At 40.8% G+C, this 18,540-nt stretch overlaps 1 protein-coding gene across 4 annotated transcripts in view; it reads right to left on the bottom strand.

Moving 5' to 3' along the window:
• Positions 1 to 220: 220 nt before the first annotated feature.
• The window catches only part of STARD13 (StAR related lipid transfer domain containing 13), a 297,319-nt gene continuing 278,999 nt past the window's right edge, over positions 221 to 18,540 (bottom strand). For all 4 annotated transcript variants that reach the window (XM_085216035.1, XM_085216036.1, XM_085216039.1 and 1 more), the window contains 7 exons: positions 14,126 to 14,324; positions 11,848 to 12,055; positions 11,015 to 11,129; positions 10,030 to 10,251; positions 7,903 to 8,120; positions 3,336 to 3,512; positions 221 to 2,966 (listed from right to left, as the gene is read on the bottom strand). In XM_085216035.1, the coding sequence (XP_085072161.1) occupies positions 2,849 to 2,966; positions 3,336 to 3,512; positions 7,903 to 8,120; positions 10,030 to 10,251; positions 11,015 to 11,129; positions 11,848 to 12,055; positions 14,126 to 14,324 (1,257 nt within the window). In that variant the 3' untranslated portion in view covers positions 221 to 2,848. The remainder of the gene's footprint in view (positions 2,967 to 3,335; positions 3,513 to 7,902; positions 8,121 to 10,029; positions 10,252 to 11,014; positions 11,130 to 11,847; positions 12,056 to 14,125; positions 14,325 to 18,540) is intronic.

The raw sequence follows: 18,540 nt of genomic DNA, 5'->3' as shown, positions 1-18,540 counted from the left end.
TCATATCTTATCCTCGTATCTTTCATCTTTGTCATGAAGTTCTGGTATCCTTATAATACAGAAGAAACGTGGTAGACAACAATATCATTTTGAGCTCAAAGTAGTTATTGAGGTCCTGTATCAGAAAAGCTTAGTGCACAGCAGGTTGTAATAAAGAAAGCAATGGCTACATATTTTGTCCTGAGCCAACTAATGAAATGAACACATCAAACAAACGTCATTCTTTAATGTATGCAAATTTATTCAATTCTGCAATGATTTATTTACAACTAAATGAGTGATACCAACAGATGAGGTAAAAATATGAGGTATTGATATGAATATAACATTTCAAACATAATCATCATAATGTATTCTCAATGGCAACGTAACAATAGTACTGTGGTAGCTGAATGGTACACATGGCATAATGTGCCTTTTAACAAAAATGCATTTTATTGATACATGGCTTAGAGATGCTGGGAGCATATGACAGCTTCTGCAACGGTAGGAAGACAAGCTCACCTTATTAATGGTGGCAGTGGCACAGGGCCCCTTCCAGCAGAATGACGAGTTCTCAGATAGGATAAAACCACTGTCCAGGTTTTCCCTTCAATTCCTTCAGAATTTAGTGTCAGACAATTGCTGTTCCCAGTGTCAGAGAATCTGTGTCCATTGGTACTGCAGCACAATTGTATCCATTTATGCAAACTAATGTAGCAGAAGCACTTTAATTGCTCCTGTTTTGGAAAACAGCTAGTATGAAATCTGCTGCCATGGCTACAGGCATTGGTGGGAGGAGGTGCTGCTCCTTGGGATCGCAGTCCCACCCAATGGCAGCAGGGAAAAGGCTGGATGTGGGTACTGGGTGGTTTCCATGCCTGCCTGGGACCTTTCACTTGGGGAGAACAAGGATCTCATGGAGAGCACATAGGGTGCATATGCTCTCACTCATCTCTTCATACTTAAAAACTCCCAATATTTGCATGCTGCAACTACTGTTGCAACTTGATATTAGGAAGAAATTATTTATGGTGAGGCTGATGAGACACTGGAACAGGTTGCCCAGCAAGGTTGTGGATGATCCCTCCCTGGAAGCATTCAAGGCCAGGCTGGATGGGGCTTTGGGCAACCTGGTCTAGAGACAGGTGTCCCTGTCTCCCAGGTTGGAACTAGATGATCTTAAACCAACCCAAACCATTCTATAATTCTGTGATCGCTGGCAACAAACTCAACATATGAGCTTATAGGCAACCAAGCTCCAAGGAGCTCAACAGAACATGGGTGAGACAAAGAGAGCAGCAGCTGACAAGGGATAGCTAAAACTGGCTATGAATGTCTCAACTGGTTTATGCAGCAATAAATAAACACAAGGTGAACAAATGCGATTAATGAAGAACAATATTAACAGGCTTGTACATTCTGACTGAATCAGAGATGTAATATCATTTTTGGTCTTAGGTTAGTTAAAAACAGAAGAGAACCCTGTCTCAATGGTAACATTAACAAATAATTATTACGACTTTTAAAGCATTCATCCATTAGCAAATAATAGGTCCCTGAAAATGAAACGATATAATAGGTGTACATGGCTCCTACTCCTCATAGTCAGGGGCTGATCCTGCTCCCACCAATGCCTATAGAGGCAGGACCATGCAGATCAGTGCAATATAATACAAAAATGCTTGCTGTTACTATAAAAGCAATCTTCCCAAGCATAGTCTGCATTTAATCTTTTACATCTCTGAGATGTGTTTAAAAGCTTCAAAAAGTTTACTTATTTTTATAGGAAGAGTACTAAAAGGCATGGTGTTCATCCGTACATCTTTGTGTCCATTGGATGTAGAAAATCTGCTTTGGAGCTTCTGAATAATGAGCTACCTCTATGGATGAAGGAAAGAACAACACAGAAACACTTCTTCACAGCCTAGATGAAATGCTAAACAAAAGATTTACAGCTTACTAACTTACCAGTCTTATTTCAGATACCTCAGTACACAAAGTGTTATCTTGTACTTGCTAAGAATGAGCAGTTACACTGAACACTGACATAGTGAGGTTCTCTAGTGACAGACAGACCGTTAATTAAGGCAATAGCTAAGTTTCCAACATCTCCTTGTACTGACAGTCAAAACTTTCTGTAGCTGAATATAAATGGCCTTCAAAATGTCTCAGTTACACTCCATGCACTGTATCTGTCAAAATGGATCTGCTCATTATTTTTTAACCTACAGCCACTTCCCTCTTCCTTAATTCTCTTAATTCTTCTACATCTATTTCTAGGTACCTTCTCATAGCACACAAACACAAAACAAACCCGAGAACAAACGTTTCTGTTATCACATGGGTTATGCTTGGCACCCCTGTGATAACAGCAAACACAGCTTATGTAGCAGTGACACATTAAGAAACAAGTGACGGATTCAAGGTCCAACTGATGCAAGAGACTTCTAGAAAGCACTGAGTTATATACAAAATAATTAATTTATACATATACATATATATAGATATAATATAGATAAATATATACATACTGTACATAATTTATTTACAATTAAAATATGCTTCTTAGAAGCCTTTAAATACCAGAGTTATGTAACACACAAGTCATGGCAATAGTATGATTTTAAAACAATAAAGATAAAAGGTCTTTGAAGAAAATTTTACTTTAGCAATTGAAATTAATGCAGAAAGGACATGGGAGGCAAAGTCTCCAGAATAAAAGAACTATCCTATAAAATTCCTTTTTCACCTTTGTACAGACCTGGGTCTGGTCAGACTTCTGTAACCTAAAAATGATCTCTGCTTTCTGTCTTCCTGTTCTCTGCCATACCCTGATTTACACGTACACATTTCCACAAACACTTCCTCAGATTTTTGTTTCTGGTCCTTCAGCAATCAGAGGCTGAAATGAGTTTCTGATCCTGGCAACTTCTGCTGCGCACAGATGTCCAAAGCCTTTGTTATACCACTCTGGGGAATGTCCTCTGCAGAAACAAAAAAAAGATGTAGTTACTGAGAAGCCCAAATGCACAAGAACTGTTCTCCACAGGAAGGGTCTTGCCATGGCCTCTACTTTCTGCTACCCATGGTGTTGTTGGGGACTCTGAGTACTTGTGACTGTAAGCAGTGCTTCCTTGCAGTTATCAAACAACCAGATTTAGTTCTATGATCACATCATTACAACAGAATATGCTGAACATACAAATGAGTGTGGTGGATAGAAAAGTCCACAAGAGGACTACAAAACAGCAAAGCTATGTTATCTATGCCATCTGTTCCCAACACCTCCCCTCTGAGCTGGAGAATTTTGCCTCACTGAATGAACATCTGCATTTTGCAGACAGGATACTTACTTTAGGTCGATTCTGCAGATATGGGTCAGCCTGGCTTTTCCTGAGCCACATGGCTCTATCAGATACTGAGAGTCCATCACGATGGCTCGCACAGCTCCCATAAGAGGAGCCTCTTCGTGCTCCACAGAGATGGCAACCAGCATGCATGTTCCCCTTGGCAAATCTGTCCTCCACGTCCTGCAGCAACATATTTAAGATTGAATCACTTCAGTAACTATTTCGGAGACACAGAAGAGAAGTTACAAGGCTTTTTTTTGCTAATCTTTGTAAGGCCATATCCTTGTAAGGCTGATGACAGAATATTGCCTAGAAATACATGCAGGGAAAAATACAAGAGTGGGAGAACAGATGTATTTAAGCTGAAATACAGTGCTGGCACAAGAACACGGATAGACTGGACAAGAGTGAGGCAGGCAACTGGCAGAGCACATGTAGCCACAAAACCTGTACAAGATGTCCATGAGAAACCAAGGGAGTAGGAAACCAACCACTTCTCACACGCACATTAACTGACTTTGTCTATGTAATTGTTGCCTGTTATGTCTTGTGAATTCCTGAAGGGGTTTTGTGTTATAAGTCCATTGGGATTGTTGCTCAAAACAGGATACAGAAATTTTATCAAGCTCAGTCATTAGATCTCCTACAAAAATGTATTAATTTTAATGGTGAGTGCCATAATTTTGCTATAAACTGCTAGGAGATTAGGATATTTTCGCATAGAATGAGGCTAATCAACCCCCTGAATGCTCACCTTCTGAATGAGCCAGGGACAGATCTTGCAATCAATGCTATCTGCATTGTTTTCTTGAAAATCAATGTCCACCTGGTTCTGCTGTCCCCACCAAGCTGGGAATCAGACCATGAGGTGGAACAGCTGATGCTGCTGCTGGTCCAGGTGGAAAAAAGTTTGCTTCCCTCCACAGGGTTTTGTAACCATCATATATTAGAGACATGACACAGACATTTGCAGACAGACAGGCTATCTCTTTGCCCATACATCTGACTCTAAACAAGTTGAATTACTGTAGGTGTGAGAAGTCAGATGGTGTGCAGCACAGTAATGGATGGGATACAGCACTACCCCACTGACATTATAACCACTGGAGTAGGAATCAGCTCGTTTTCATAAGCTTTGGAAAGGCCTTAAAGTGAGCATCAGTCATCCAGCAAAGGCTGAAATGTTGCACTGCACCCATGCAGACTATTACAGAGTAGCAAATACAGTGCAGCACATCAGAAATTCTCACTGGCTCCTGCAACTCCCAGAACACAATTTGAGGGCATCTGATTGAAAAAAAAACCAGTGTCCTTTCAGTAATGCAATTATTCAATCAATGATATGAATGTACAACAATCTTGGAGATGCTATGTATAAATGCAGCATGTTTTATCAGGGTGTTCTACTGCTAATATCCACTGATGCACAGCAGCTGAGGAAAAGACTCCTCACGTGGCTGGTGGTAATTACATGATTATAATTTGCCATCGCACACTGCAAGTGGCAATGTCAAAATACAGTCTTTAATGATTAATTTCTTGCAATAGCCAAAGGTTGAAACTTCACGTTAACTCTCTTAGGAATGATAATGAATTTGAGGCTTCCTTTCCTTTGGCAGACTTCAGTTTGCTGTCAAACAAACATCTGAACCAACCCAGAGGGATGTATCACCCAGGCACAAAGGTGTTGTCCATTTGCTTCAGTCCTTCTGTCACTTCAGAAAGAGACACTTCCATGAGAAGTTTCTTTTTACCAGTGCTATACAGAAGAACCAACATGCTTCTGCAGTCCCTGAAAACAGTGTTTTTCTAATTCTTCTTTCAATAGGTTCTACGCTCTATGTTCTCTTTCCTTATAGGAAGAAAGGGGCATTTTCTTTCACCACTGTTACAAAACTATTGAGCAAATTTTACTCAGGAAGAAATAATAACTGTCAAGTTTCATGAACACGTCACCGCATTTGTCAGCCAATTACAGATATTATTTTCTTTATTACCAAATTTCAGGCTGGCCTGTTATGACATATTTTTGTTTTGAGCACCGTCACTTGTTTCAACTTTTCCATCTCCCAAATTTCTAGCCTCTCTGACAGGCTGCAGATGCTTTTCACAGGTTCAGGAGATCCAGAGTTTAATACTTAACATTTTTTTCTTGTTCTGTTGGCATTCTCTACATTTCCTGGTATCTCACGTCTTTCTTGTCTGCCTGGAATCCCACAGGATAGTCTGTATTCTTTTCCTATGCTGTGGAAATAAGAAATTTCCACTGCATTGCATTATGTGCATCACCTTGCCACGGACTGTCTGAGATAGGGATTAAGCTACCGTGGGAAGCTGCATGCTTGAGCAGGTGAGCAGCTTTCAGGGACTGATGAAATCTGGACAACAGATATTTTAACATTCTGTATTTTTGACATGAAATTGAGCTGCTATTCAGGAAAATACAGAAAAATACTCATTTCACAAAGCTTTGCCTGTGTATGTACATCAATAAAAATGATGAATTATTCTTAGGAGATGCAACACATGAAGAGGTCTCTCCTGCGAGATGCTGAGCCACCACCTGCACAGTGCTCAGCTGTGACCACATCATTTTGGTAATTGTGTGACACTTAGTTGTGTCATTTCTGAAGTAGAAAACTATGTATATCTGACTTTGCAGAAGACTTACAATTGCTATTCTTGGTTATATGGATTTAGGCTGGTTACCATACTTCTCTAAATACCTGCAGGAATGAAAATAGATATGACACCTAACTCACAGACATGCAGTAAGATTTAACTAGTGCTAAACACTTGAGCAATCTTGAACAAAAACTGATGTAAGTTCAGGGCAGCTGAAAAGTGTCTCAAAGTAGCCTAATCAACCTTATTACAACTGCCAAATTAAGAAGCAAAGTACAACGAGGTTTATCCTTTTACAGCCACCAGTTTGACTGGAAAGGGGAAAACAGCAGTCTGTTAAAATATATTTATTCATGTCCCCAGAGGTGAATTACAATTTCACTGTTCACTTCCCACCGATCATAATGTATCAAATTGACTGCGATATCTCTGGCTAACCTTGCTCTAGACTTGATATAAATCAAAAGAGATAAACAACAGAAAGTGACAGATCTGCCTGACGGCTGTTTCTAGACCTCAAAAGCCCACTAGGATTCAGTTTTATGATATATATTTCAGTCCTTAGGGGTCATTCTGCCTGGGATAGTGAAACGAAGGAGGATTTGATGGCAAGATTTTGCTTTAACTGATGTGACTGCACAGCAGGTCTTTAAAGAACATAAAACACCATGAAACCTAATAATGAATTAAGTGGCAAATAAGAGGACAGAATTACGGTTATCAAAACCTCCTGGCCGCTCCCAGAAGCTCTTCTGGGTGCTAAGCAGAGGGTCAAATTTATCACTTGTATAAAATGATAATATATAAGAAAATCAATTATAAAATAAATTAATTTAGCCCAATATTCTGCGGGAAGGCAAAGGAAATAGAGTAACGGGAGGACTTGTTTTCATATTATGAAGTCTTACAGAAAATATTTCAAAAATCTTCCTCTAAGAGTTCCAGTAATTCTTCCTCCATTCCAACAATATCTACTTGTTATAGTTCTCCAACAGAATAATGAAGTTCATAAAAGAGATATACTATTAAAATTATATTTTATTGGGCTCATTCTTTTCTGTCAATCTTTGTTCCCTCTAATACAGTTCTGACTCACTGGACTATTTTCATTCTCAAAACTGCTTAGTATTTGTCTGGCACATCATTTTAGTCAAAGAAAGCAATGACCGAGAATGGGAACACACAAAATCATCCTGAAATAAGTAACTGCAGGACTGACCCTGCAAGTGAAATATGTCAGCAGCTCCACAATAGCTCCTAGCAGGAAAAGGGTAGGGATTTCAAAGGCAGGAATATATTTTTGTTTGTTCCATATGGGCACGTAGACTGTGGTAGAACTGAGGCTGAATTTGGAATACCGATATACAGCTATACGTTTCTTTGACAGATCTCATCCCCTGAAAACAGTCAGAGCACAAATCTGCTGTCTCTGTTCATTCCCACACTATAATTTTTATGGGTTAGCGTTTCTGCGTTTCTTGGTCTACACACTTCAACCTCAAATCTAAAATAACAACTTATATAGAGGCTGTATAAGACCCTCAGCTTAAAAGCATTGCTATCTTCTTCACTAAACATTTAGCTCTTAAACACGAAACACTCCCTAGAGGACAGCAAAAGCAATGTAAAAAACAATTGGGTTCTGTTTGCACTGTTTTGACAACAAACAAAGCTAAAAGAACAGCAGCTATTATCAGACATCTGTTCTAAGGAATAAATGATATTTATGGCCTCAGGAGTATGTGCTGCTCAAATTACATCAGAGAAAAGGTCAGCGTGCTTTAGGTGTGTAATTTTAATTCAGTTTAAGAAATAAATGCTGCTGCCCAGAAGTGGAGTTCTCAAAGCACAATTTACAGATGCTAAGACTGAGGTGAGATAAGAACAGATTTTGCTTATCTGCATTGCAGACAGCAAGGATATCAGAGAATTGCCTTTAGCTTACCTTAGAACAACAAAATCTCGGACGGGATGAGGAGCCATGCTGTTCAGAACATACTGGTAAACTTCTGTCTGCTTGTCCAGGCTCTCAACAACCTTCCACTGCAAGAAGTCTTCATCCCAAAGGTGACGTTCTCTCAGCACTCGGTTCAGAACAACTGATGGTGGGGCTTCAACTTCCACTGAGGCTTTCCAAAGCCTTAGAGGGTTCCCATCCCCAACCTGGACGAAAGCAGTAAAGAGCATAAAACTCCATGCAAATATATGCAAATACTCAGCATACAATAACTGAGGACAAAATCTTGGTATGGTTATCTGACTTGAGCTTAAGGTGAAGTTTGAGAGCATGCAAATTTTCCCTTAATCATCACTACTATTGCTACTGCTGCTCTTCGCATGTAAAAACGTGTGCATACCAGTCCTGGATGGAAAACCAAAGTGATTTAGTACTTCTGCTTTCACACCAATATATATCCAGGCCAGTTCTCATACCAGTGGAACTGCTCGATTATGTCTGGTGTCACAGACACTATTTTAACCTCAAGCAACGTAGGTGCAGTGAAGAATGTGGATGTGTAAAAGTGACAACAGATGAAAACACAGACTGAAACGCTGCTCTGAAACAAAGCTACCACCCTGGGCAACCTGATGCAGTAGCCAGAACTGAGGGTCAGCTCACCGAGCAGAAGAACAGAAAATGAAGGAAGGAGCAGAAAATAAGTTGATTCACTTCTGTGTCAGATACACAGGTGTTTCCTCCTGAAAATAGCTGCAAGAGAATATTGGAAAAGCACCTCCCAAAGAAGGAAAACATAAGCTACTTGCCAGGACTTTGTAACTCATGGATACTGTTACACCTTCATACCAAGCAATAAGGGAGCAGAAAGTGCTGGGATATGTGCAATAGGAATAACCAGAATTCTTCATATGCAGCATTTCTGTGTGGCTTTAGGGCTGTTGTATTTCAGGCAGCAAACGAGTCAACTGGATCTTGCAAGACTTGTCTTCCTACCCCTTCCAATCCTGGCATCTTCACATACAAATTCCAGTGCTCCAGAAACCCCCAGCATCTCCCACAGACCCAGAATTGTGTTCCCAGAATCCCAGCTCCCACCTTTCCCATCTTAAAATACTTCATGTTGTTCTAACTCCTCTTCCCTATAGATCTCAGTCTTCCAGTCTCCTCCCACCTTGGATTTCTCCTAGTCCTCTCTTCAGTTCCCCATGCCCCTAACACTAGACATATCCATGTCCCACTCCCCAGTATCCCCCACTCCCATCTCCTACTCTCATCTCTGCACTCTCCTCACTCTTAAACTTCCCACAGTACCTCCCCAGAGGGGTCACACAGAGAAGCTGGCTATAAAAATAATTGTGATTTCTCAGTGCTAACAAAGGGATTGCATGTAACATGCTGCCTCCTGTCCCCTCACCAACTAGACCGCACACTCCTTCCAGTGCCCTTCACAGTATCACAGAATAGTTGAGGCTTGAAGGGACCTCTGGAGGTCACCTGGTCCAATCCCTGCTCCAGCAGGGCACCCAAAGCAGGGTGCCCAAAGCAATGTCCAGTCCACTTTGGAGGATCTCCAAGGAGGAGATCTCACAGTCTCTGGGCGGCCTGTGCCACCTGCCTGATGTTAAGAGGGAACATTCTCTATTCCAGCTAGTGCCCAAGGCCTCTTGTCCTGGCACTGGGCACCACTGAGCAGAGCCTGGCTCTCGCCTCTTAGCACTCTCCCTTCAGAGATTTAAGAATACTGATCCCCCTGAGCCTCTTCTTCTTCAAGCTGAGCAGTCCCAGCTCTCAGACTCTCCTAGGAGGAGAGGTGCTCCAGTCCCTTTGTCATCCTGGCCCTCCACCAGACTCTCCTGTATGTCCAGGTCTCTCTTGTACTGATGTAACTACTTTCCCTACAGTGCCAGAGTCAACCCTAGCCTCCACCTTCCCACATCAGGCATTCTGGTGTGTGGGCCTCCAATCTGTTTTTATAATTCCAGCAGCCCAGGACTATCACCGCCTCAGCAAATGGAAAGATATATGTTTAGTTATGCAAGTCACTGAGTCCCATAGCTAGGCTGTATTTCACTTTTGGTTGTTTACCTTTTCTTCCACTTCTCTCCTAATTACCTTTTTGTAGGCGAGTTCTGTATTCTCCATACTGGAACATGTGACCCAACCTTTGAATTTCTCTTTTGCTTCTTTGTGGAGATTTTGCATGAGACTTTCAAGGTACATTTGGTAGTTCCCTCCTTCCTCATCCACTTGTTTCCCAAGTTCATCCAGGGTGGGAGAATGCACTTCTGCATCAATGTAGGAGTTTCGGGACTGAGTGACCATCTCATGTGGGACCTGCATCACAGAAGTGGGAGAAATCACACAGGGAAAATCTCCTGCTGAGATCTTTTCTTTAAGGCAGTGCTTTCGAGGCTGACAGACCACTTAGTGTCCAATTGCAATGAGCCTACAGTCAGTAAAATGGATAGCTATTTTTGTCTTACTGAGAAATCAAGGCAATATAATGAAACAGTCAATGGGTCAGAATAGCATTACTCATGCAAAATCACGTTAGACAGATTGACTCTATGACAATACAATTGGATTACCCCCCCTGTCCCCAGAAATGTTGCTTTGTGCTTCCAGGGAAGGGAGTGACAAGTGTTACCTCTCCTACTCCTTCAGTAAAAGCAGCTCCAGGAAAGACTACATCTCCCTGTGTGACTTTAATGTTATTGCATGACACAAAGAAAATGTATCAGCTCTTCTTTTTGAGATGGATTAGTTTTAATTCATGCACTAAAAGCTTTATAATAAAATAAAATGTTAAAACAGCATATTTTGTTTTTAATTAAACTAAGATTTACTAATCTTTGAGTTGAAAACTGCCGTAGAATAATTACTCTGCATTTTTAATAGCAGCATCTTCAAATGCTAGAAGGGAACAGTCATAAAGAAATGAGATAGATAAATTTCAGATGGAGCAAGTTTACAAATAAGTGAGGCACCATCAATCTCTGTGCTAATGCGAGATAGAGAACGCAAGCATAAACATAAATACTTCAAAGGATGCTGCATTATGTGTCCATGAATAATGCCGTTTGAGTCTCTCACTCACCTCAAAAAGTTTGTTGCATTCCATTATCATGTGAGCAAGTCCCTGAGTAGCTGCCAGGTTTTCACTGAGATCCTTCTGATCTGGCTTCCCTGTTGCATATTTTTTCTGTATTACTCTGTAATTGAATTCAGTATCTCAGGTAAAAAGAGCTGCATCTTTTCAATACAAAAGCAAACAGTGGCAGGATGTTCCTAACACCAGAGCAAAAAGTCTATCTTTAACTTTTGTTTATCACAAAGACTGTGATAAACAGACCACTGGGCCTTTTTTAAAGGAAAAATGTACCTAAAGCATTACTGCAGCAAAGATAAAGCAGAAAAGACTATGTATGTCCTGCATTAGGCATTATATATTTTGGAAGGGATTTCCAGCAGGCACAACGCTACTGCTTAAAGTTCTTGCTCAGAAAATGTTACACATGTACACAGCCATAAATCTCAGTGTATTCTAAATCAGACAGGAAAAAATGTCAGAAGGGACATCAAGTTGGGACTACTTATGTTTAGCAGCTCAATGTCCTGCTTAATCTACACTCATCGTATTATACATGTTCTTAACATGGTCTGAAATAAACTCAGCGATACAAATGAGATCAACATTTCCTGGTCTGCCATACTCAAACTATGCAGACAAAAGCACCTTGCTGGGCTTACAAAAATACCTTCAGTGCATGTGCAAGAGTGCTTCTGGCTATGCAGTGTCTGCTTTCCCCTCTTGCAGAAGCCATGCCCTGTGTAACGTGTCATAGAGAGCAGACATTTTGGAAAATTTCATCCTGTATTGCTTTTTTGTGTCAAGGACAGGCTTATTTAAAGTGTTAAGAAGAAACTTACCTTGGAGAACTTTCTTTCTTCACTATATTGAGATGGAAGAGGGAAGGGGCCAGACAAACAGCTATGTTCATAGGAGTCATCTGATTCTCCTCCACAGAGGTGACGTCGCTCAGGAAGCACAGCAACGTCTGCAAAACCTCCCGGTTCTCATCTGACATCAGCATGATGGCTGCCTGCACAGCCTGCAGCCGCTGTTCCTTGGGGACATCTGCAGCAAAGCAAGTGATGTTCAGTGGGGTTAACTGTAAGATCAAAGAAATGGCTGGAAAGGCCATTTCCTGAGAAAGAGTCTGAATTTCATTTGAAGTTTATGGAAGGAGTACTCAGTTGGTATTTTTCAGGTTACTTTTGTCCCTGGGGAAGACAGTTCAAAGCTCCTAGGGGAGCTTCTGAAAAATACTAAAGTATCCTAAACTGTAGCACAATTTAATGGAAGAAGTAATGGATATGCTTAAACAGCATCTCAGATTCATGTCTAAAACTATTGTACGTTTTCTCAGTTTGGATTTGGAGCCTTCCTCTCCATGTTACATATGCTCTATACAATTGAAAAATAACAACAAGAGTAGATTTATTGTACAGGGTACAGCCAGCTTTTAAGCTCTGCCTGTTAATCTTGCACAAGCACTTTATTTTAAAAGCTTTCAGACACGAATGATAAACTGAACACAGTGCAATGTCTCTGATTTTCAAGAAGCACCAAGGCCAGGTCTTTCTGGGAAGTCAGAAGAGCCTCTGCCTCTCATCTCATAGGTTTGTAAACATTAGGCAATGAAGGGCTTTAGGGAAATGGAGAAAGTTCCATCAGTGCTAAGCCACATAGACTGCAACGCTAATCTCATCCCCACTCCTCTGTGCTATAGCAAATCAAACCATTTTGGGTACATGAAAAACATCCTGGATATCTGAAAAAGATCTTCAGTAACTCCCAGAGAACCAGAAATCCCTTGCCAGTAAACTAAGAGAGGAAAAATCCTTTTTAACCTCACAGAAATAATTTGTTAAACAGGATGAATGGGAAGAAAACGTCCCAGCTACAAATTTATTTAATTGCAGACATTATGAAATCCAATTGGTATCCCAGCAATTTTGAACATTTTTCTTTCTGTGAAAGGGATTCTGTCAGTACCATCTAAAACAGAAAAACATATCTGTTGTTGGTCAAGTGGAAAAAAAACACTGATACTTGTTTTTAATCCAATCATTGTTTTCTGGTGTCAACAAAAGCCCATCTTTTCCTGTTCTCACCTCATTCTAAACAGATGTATAATCAAGACTTCCTGAATTCCTTCAAAATACTTCTGTAATACAAAAATATCTTTCCAAGCCTTCTTTTTACTCTCACAAATGTATACAGTTATTCAGATTTCTCACTGCAGATCAGTGCAGAGTCAGCCTGTGCCCCCTTCAACTGCATCTTCTGTTGGCTGGTAGCACTGTTTCACTGTTCAGCCTTTTGGCTGCTGTGAATCCTAATGTGGAGATGGGATTCAGACTTAATAACACTGATGGTATTGAGATCTGCCATATTTCTGTGTTGTTTCTTTGCAATCTCTCCTATGCCAAGATAGGACACTCCAATTTTCATTGACCAACACTTTAAAAGCAATCTGTTTCCAAGGACATGTAGAACACATCCTTTTCGTATTCTCCTTGGTCATTTCACCAATGGAAGCAATTGTGATTGTCATTTCATGAGCACCAGTAATTCCTGTTTCTTTTATGAACAAGCTCACTGATGTGCACGTAGGCAGACATCCTCATGCTGAAATGAAAGCAAGAAATCCTTGGCTTTTTTATTTCTTTGTGAGATCTTCACATAAAAGCTTTACAAATAATCAAGTCACAGCAAGGAACAGACTGCACAGGCATGCATTCTCATAGGCATAATGCTTCTCCGTGCTCAAAAGACTCCTTCTATTTAAAACGTGCACGAAATGGGCTCACAGTTTAAAGAAATATGGCACAAAGGAAAGTCTTTTACATTTTTAATGTTCATGGCCAGTCTTTCTTTCTGGTGTCTTCCTGACTGCAAGGTGAATACATTCAAAGCTTCTTAAGATTTGCATGCTCCCAGTATTTTGCCAATGAAACCTTTAGGCAGTTCTAAAAATCTCTCAGCTGAGTATTTTGAGAGCAGAGATGTTCTTCTATGCACCTCAGAGGTGAGCAGAAAGAATTCCATTCAGCGTTAACACATCAAAATTACTTAAAATTTATATTACATAACTTACAATAACTTTGAGCTGTATACAGTAATAAATATAACGCTACTTACATTGGTAGATGTGTAGAAAAGTCTCTCCCAGCTTACTTGTGAGGAGGGGTTCTGGCAAGTCACGGAAAAATTGCTTTACCATATCTGCTACATCATATGCTGACTGGTCTTCATAGTTGACGTTTTGTGGGGAGCTCTCATTCATCTGACGCAGGGCCTGGATTCGAGACTTCACTCCAGATTTTCGAAACAGACCCACCTAAGAAGGTACCACGTGGAATGGGACAAAAAAACAAAGTTACTTAAAATATTTTTAAAATTTCCTTTTACGGGAGGTTTTGACTACAACAAAAGCTATGTTTGCTTACTTTACACCAGGTGAGAACAAGAGGAACTCGTGTAGATGCCACAGCTGTGACTTGCCTATGGTCTTGTACACAACTGCAGTCTCTAGTGATGGGACTGTAAGAGTTAATCACACTGCAGATCTGTATCAGATGGTAGATGGAGCACTCAGAGTGCATGTGGTTACGTTGTTGCTTGAAGAGTATAAGCAAGATGCTTAGCTGATATAAATCAGCGCGGCTTGCTTGGCTTTGGAAACTGTCTGCTGATTTACTCCAGCTGAGAATCTTGTTCCTCATCTTTATTTGAGTATATATTTTGAAGACTAACAAGAAAATATTATGCTCAGCTAAGTAATAAATGCTGTGGCAACAGATTAGTACATCCTGGTTGAGCTTTCAAATCAAGACCAAATCTATTTTTTCCCCTTCCTGCTCTCTGCTTCCCCCAAATTCCACTGAAAACCCCAGTCTGAAAGTGGAGGCTGCAGAGGGATTATTTGTGCAGTGTCACTAAGATACATTTTTATCTTGTTTGCTCTCTGTTCTAGAGGAAGTGGTAATTCTTAAAATGAAGCCTGCAAGTGCCTTCACAGCGGTGCTGCCCTTCTGCAGAAGTTCTCACAAGTGGAATTCCCCTGGGGCGAATTCCTGAGCCTGAACCACATTATTTATTCCCGAGTTTCCATGCTTTCATTTGGGAAGTGTAAGCACTGTTTTGCCTTCATTTTTGCAGGGGAAAAGGTGAACTATTGAGAAAGATCTATAAAAAAAAGCACATTTATGGCTTGGATGTCAGCTTTTCTGTGTCTGCTGTCTCACTCTTCAGTTTTCTACACTGTATTCCACTAAGTAAAAAGTGTAAAGGCAAGGAAGTATGCCCCTCATCCTTAATCCTCTCACTTCTGCCAGCACAGAGGTAACCTGGGTACATGCTCATCCTGAACTGCCTCTCTGGAACACTTCAATCATAAGGTACTTAGGACTTCTGTTAGCTTGTACATTAATAGCACAGATGACATGAATCACACGCTGTGCAGCTTTGAGAGGGGATGTATTCGTTTATATGGAGATGAACTATTATGCCAGACTGCAAACAGTGGCAGTGAGCTGCTTCTCTGTATGCCTTCTTATTTGTGAATGCAGTGTCGCTCATGATCTAAATTTATATGTTGGAATTAGAGAAGCAGAATTTGCCCTTTGTACATCCTGTGTAATGTATCTCCCTTCACAGGTGAAGCTCTCCTTAGTTTTAACAAAAAATACAAGAAAGAGCATCTGGCTCCTTTCATTTGGTTTTCTCTTTCCCTTCTTCCTTTCAAATCCTTTTTCCTCACAGAAATGTGTTCTGAAGACGCAGAAGGACATACGTTAATCCTATCCAAATAATACAGTTTGGGTATGTGGTAGATAAATGCGAGAGCAAAAGCTCAGTTCACTGCTTTGGATGGAAAACGTTCTTGCTGGTATAAAGAAGCTTTAAAATCTTCCAGCTAAGTCTGATGCAAGAGGTCAGACATCAGATCTCACCAGTGCAATCTCCTGCTGGATCATTCTGCTACTCTCGACCTCTGTTTTTATTTAATGATATTCATCTGAGCTTTTTTTTTTTTTTTAAATTTCATTATTAATCAAAAGAGAACCAGTTCTTCTCTTGATACGAAGAGATATTTTATCTCTGTTCTTCAAAATTATAGACTCATTCTATATATAAAAAGAGACTACAAATCCAGTGATTTATCAGCAATTAGTTTGGCCCAATCTCTTTATTATCCTCATGCTGTGGATCATCTGCCCTGCAAGCAGCCATATGATGCATGACAGAAATAAAGATGCAGTTGACAAAGGCATAGCAGTTTCTACTTCCCAAGTTGAAACTGAGTAATATATTCTACAAATAACGGTGAGGATCCTCGTATCATCTTTAGGCATTTCAGTGTCAGCAGCCAGATCTTACAACGATTTACAGCAACCTCAACTTCACTAAGTGCAGAAGCTCTGATGCCTATTCAGGACTTGAGCCCGCATTCTGCAATGCACAGAACAGGCACACAAGCTGCTGGGAGGACTGGAGGCTGCTTAGACCTCTGGACAGGCATTCAGAGATTTTGAATTAAATGGGAACAAAGGGAATGGCTTTAAAGCAGACAAACTGAGTTGCCTGAAGGTTTTTGGCCCAGAAAGATTTTTGGTGGAAGATATTTTAAATTGTCCTGATTTGTACTTCACTTTCTATTCCCAATTCCACCCTGAGGGGAAACTCAAGCTGAGCTGAAATGACCCTTCACGTAGCTCTAATGCTTCCCAGCAACCAAACCCTCCCTCTTGGCACAGATATTTGTCTGAGACTTCCCACTGACACTCCTTTTGACTGCCTCAAATCTCTTGAGAGCTTTTTTCTTCTCTTTGGTTTTACTCTCCCTTTTACTTTCTTCCTTGTTTACTCTCCAGTCTTTACTTTTTCTTCCTACTTCTCTATTACTTGGCTGATTCACCCATTCCTGTCTCCCCATCTCCTTTCCTCATGCTTAGACAAGTATCTCCTCCTCCACTCTCATCACTGATTCTAGGTTTGCTGCCTCACTGTTTTTCTTACACAGGGTTTCCCAGCTCAGTCCACAAAAACAGCTTAACACAGAGATAACCAGGGATATTAGCTTCTCAATGTATTTTTTTTAACTTTTCTCTATTAATCTTCCACTTCCATCCTCTACCAATGCATTTTCAACAAGGTATCCATCCCATCCCTTGTCTCCCGCACTTCATGTTTTAAGACAGATCTCATCTCACTTCACTTTCAACACACAAGAGTTAGGTATCAAGGTCTGACCAGTACACGGTTTCTTTGTAGCCAACAGAAAGAAATGATAGGAAGTTCTGCCTATGTCTCCCCACTAGCTGCAGAAGGAAACAGATGTGATTCACAGTTAGACATTTAATTTTCAGACTTCTGTTCTGGGGAAGATGACTGTTACGTAACATTACAAGACACGTATAGGACAACTGAGTGATAAGAAGCAGCCAGCATGGGATTATGAAAGGCTGGTCCTGCCTGACTAACTTGATCTCCTGTGATGAGATGACCCATTTAGTAGATAAGTGAAAGGCTGTAGGTGTTGTTTTCCTGGATCTTAGTAAAGTTTCCCACATTATTTTCCTGGAACAACTGACTGTTCATGGCTTGGACAGATGTACAGTTCACTGGGTGAAGAACTGGCTGGATGGCCAGTGCTTAAACAGTCCTAGTGAATGGAGTTCAGTTCAGTAGGCAGACAGTCAGCAGTGGCACTCCCTTGGGCTCACTACTGGGGCCAGTTTTATTAAACATTTTTATCTGTGATCTAGATGAAGGAATAGAGTGCACCCTCAGTAACTTTACAGATAACACCAAGTGAGGCGAGATTGTTGACGTGCTTTAGGCCAATAAGGCTCTGCAGAGGGATATGGGCAGAGGGATATGGGTAAACTGGATCAACAGGCTGAATCCAATTGCATGACATTCAACAAGGATAAGTGTCAGATCCCGCATTTCTGTAATAACAACCCCACACAGTGGTACAGGCTTTTAGAACAGTGGCTGGAAAGTCACCCAGCAGAAACGGACAAGGCAATGCTGGTCAACAGGTGAGTGAAAATGAGCCAGCAGTGTGCTCAGGTGTCCAAGGCTGATGCAATCCTGGCTTGTATCAGAAATAGCATAGTCAGCAGGACAAGGAAAGTGATTGTCCCTTCGTATGCAACACTGGTAAGCCTGCACCTTGAATACTGTGTTCAGTTTTGGGCCCCTCACTACAAGAGAGATATTCATTTGCTCAAGCGTGTGCAGAGAAGAGCAACAAAGCTGCAGAAGAGTCTAGAAGACAAGACTTACGAGGAGTGACTGAGGAAAGAGGATTAGGCTAGATTGGAGAAGAGGAGGCTAAAGGAAGACTTCATTGCTCTCTTCAACTACTACAGTTACTTGAAAGGAGACTGCAACAAGTAGAGTGCCAGTCTCTTTGCTGAGGTGACAAATAATAGGATGTGAAGAAATAGTCTCAAGTTATGCCAGGGGAGGTTTAGGCTGGATATGAGGAAGATTTTCTTCATTGGAAAAGGACTGCCCTGGGAAGTGGTGGAGTCTCAGTACCT

This window comes from Meleagris gallopavo, chromosome 1, assembly GCF_905368555.1.
Source record: "Meleagris gallopavo chromosome 1, MGAL_WU_HG_1.1, whole genome shotgun sequence".
NCBI lineage: Eukaryota > Metazoa > Chordata > Aves > Galliformes > Phasianidae > Meleagris > Meleagris gallopavo.
Note: the sequence above shows the minus strand (reverse complement) of the source record. Positions and strands in the feature narration are given on the sequence as shown.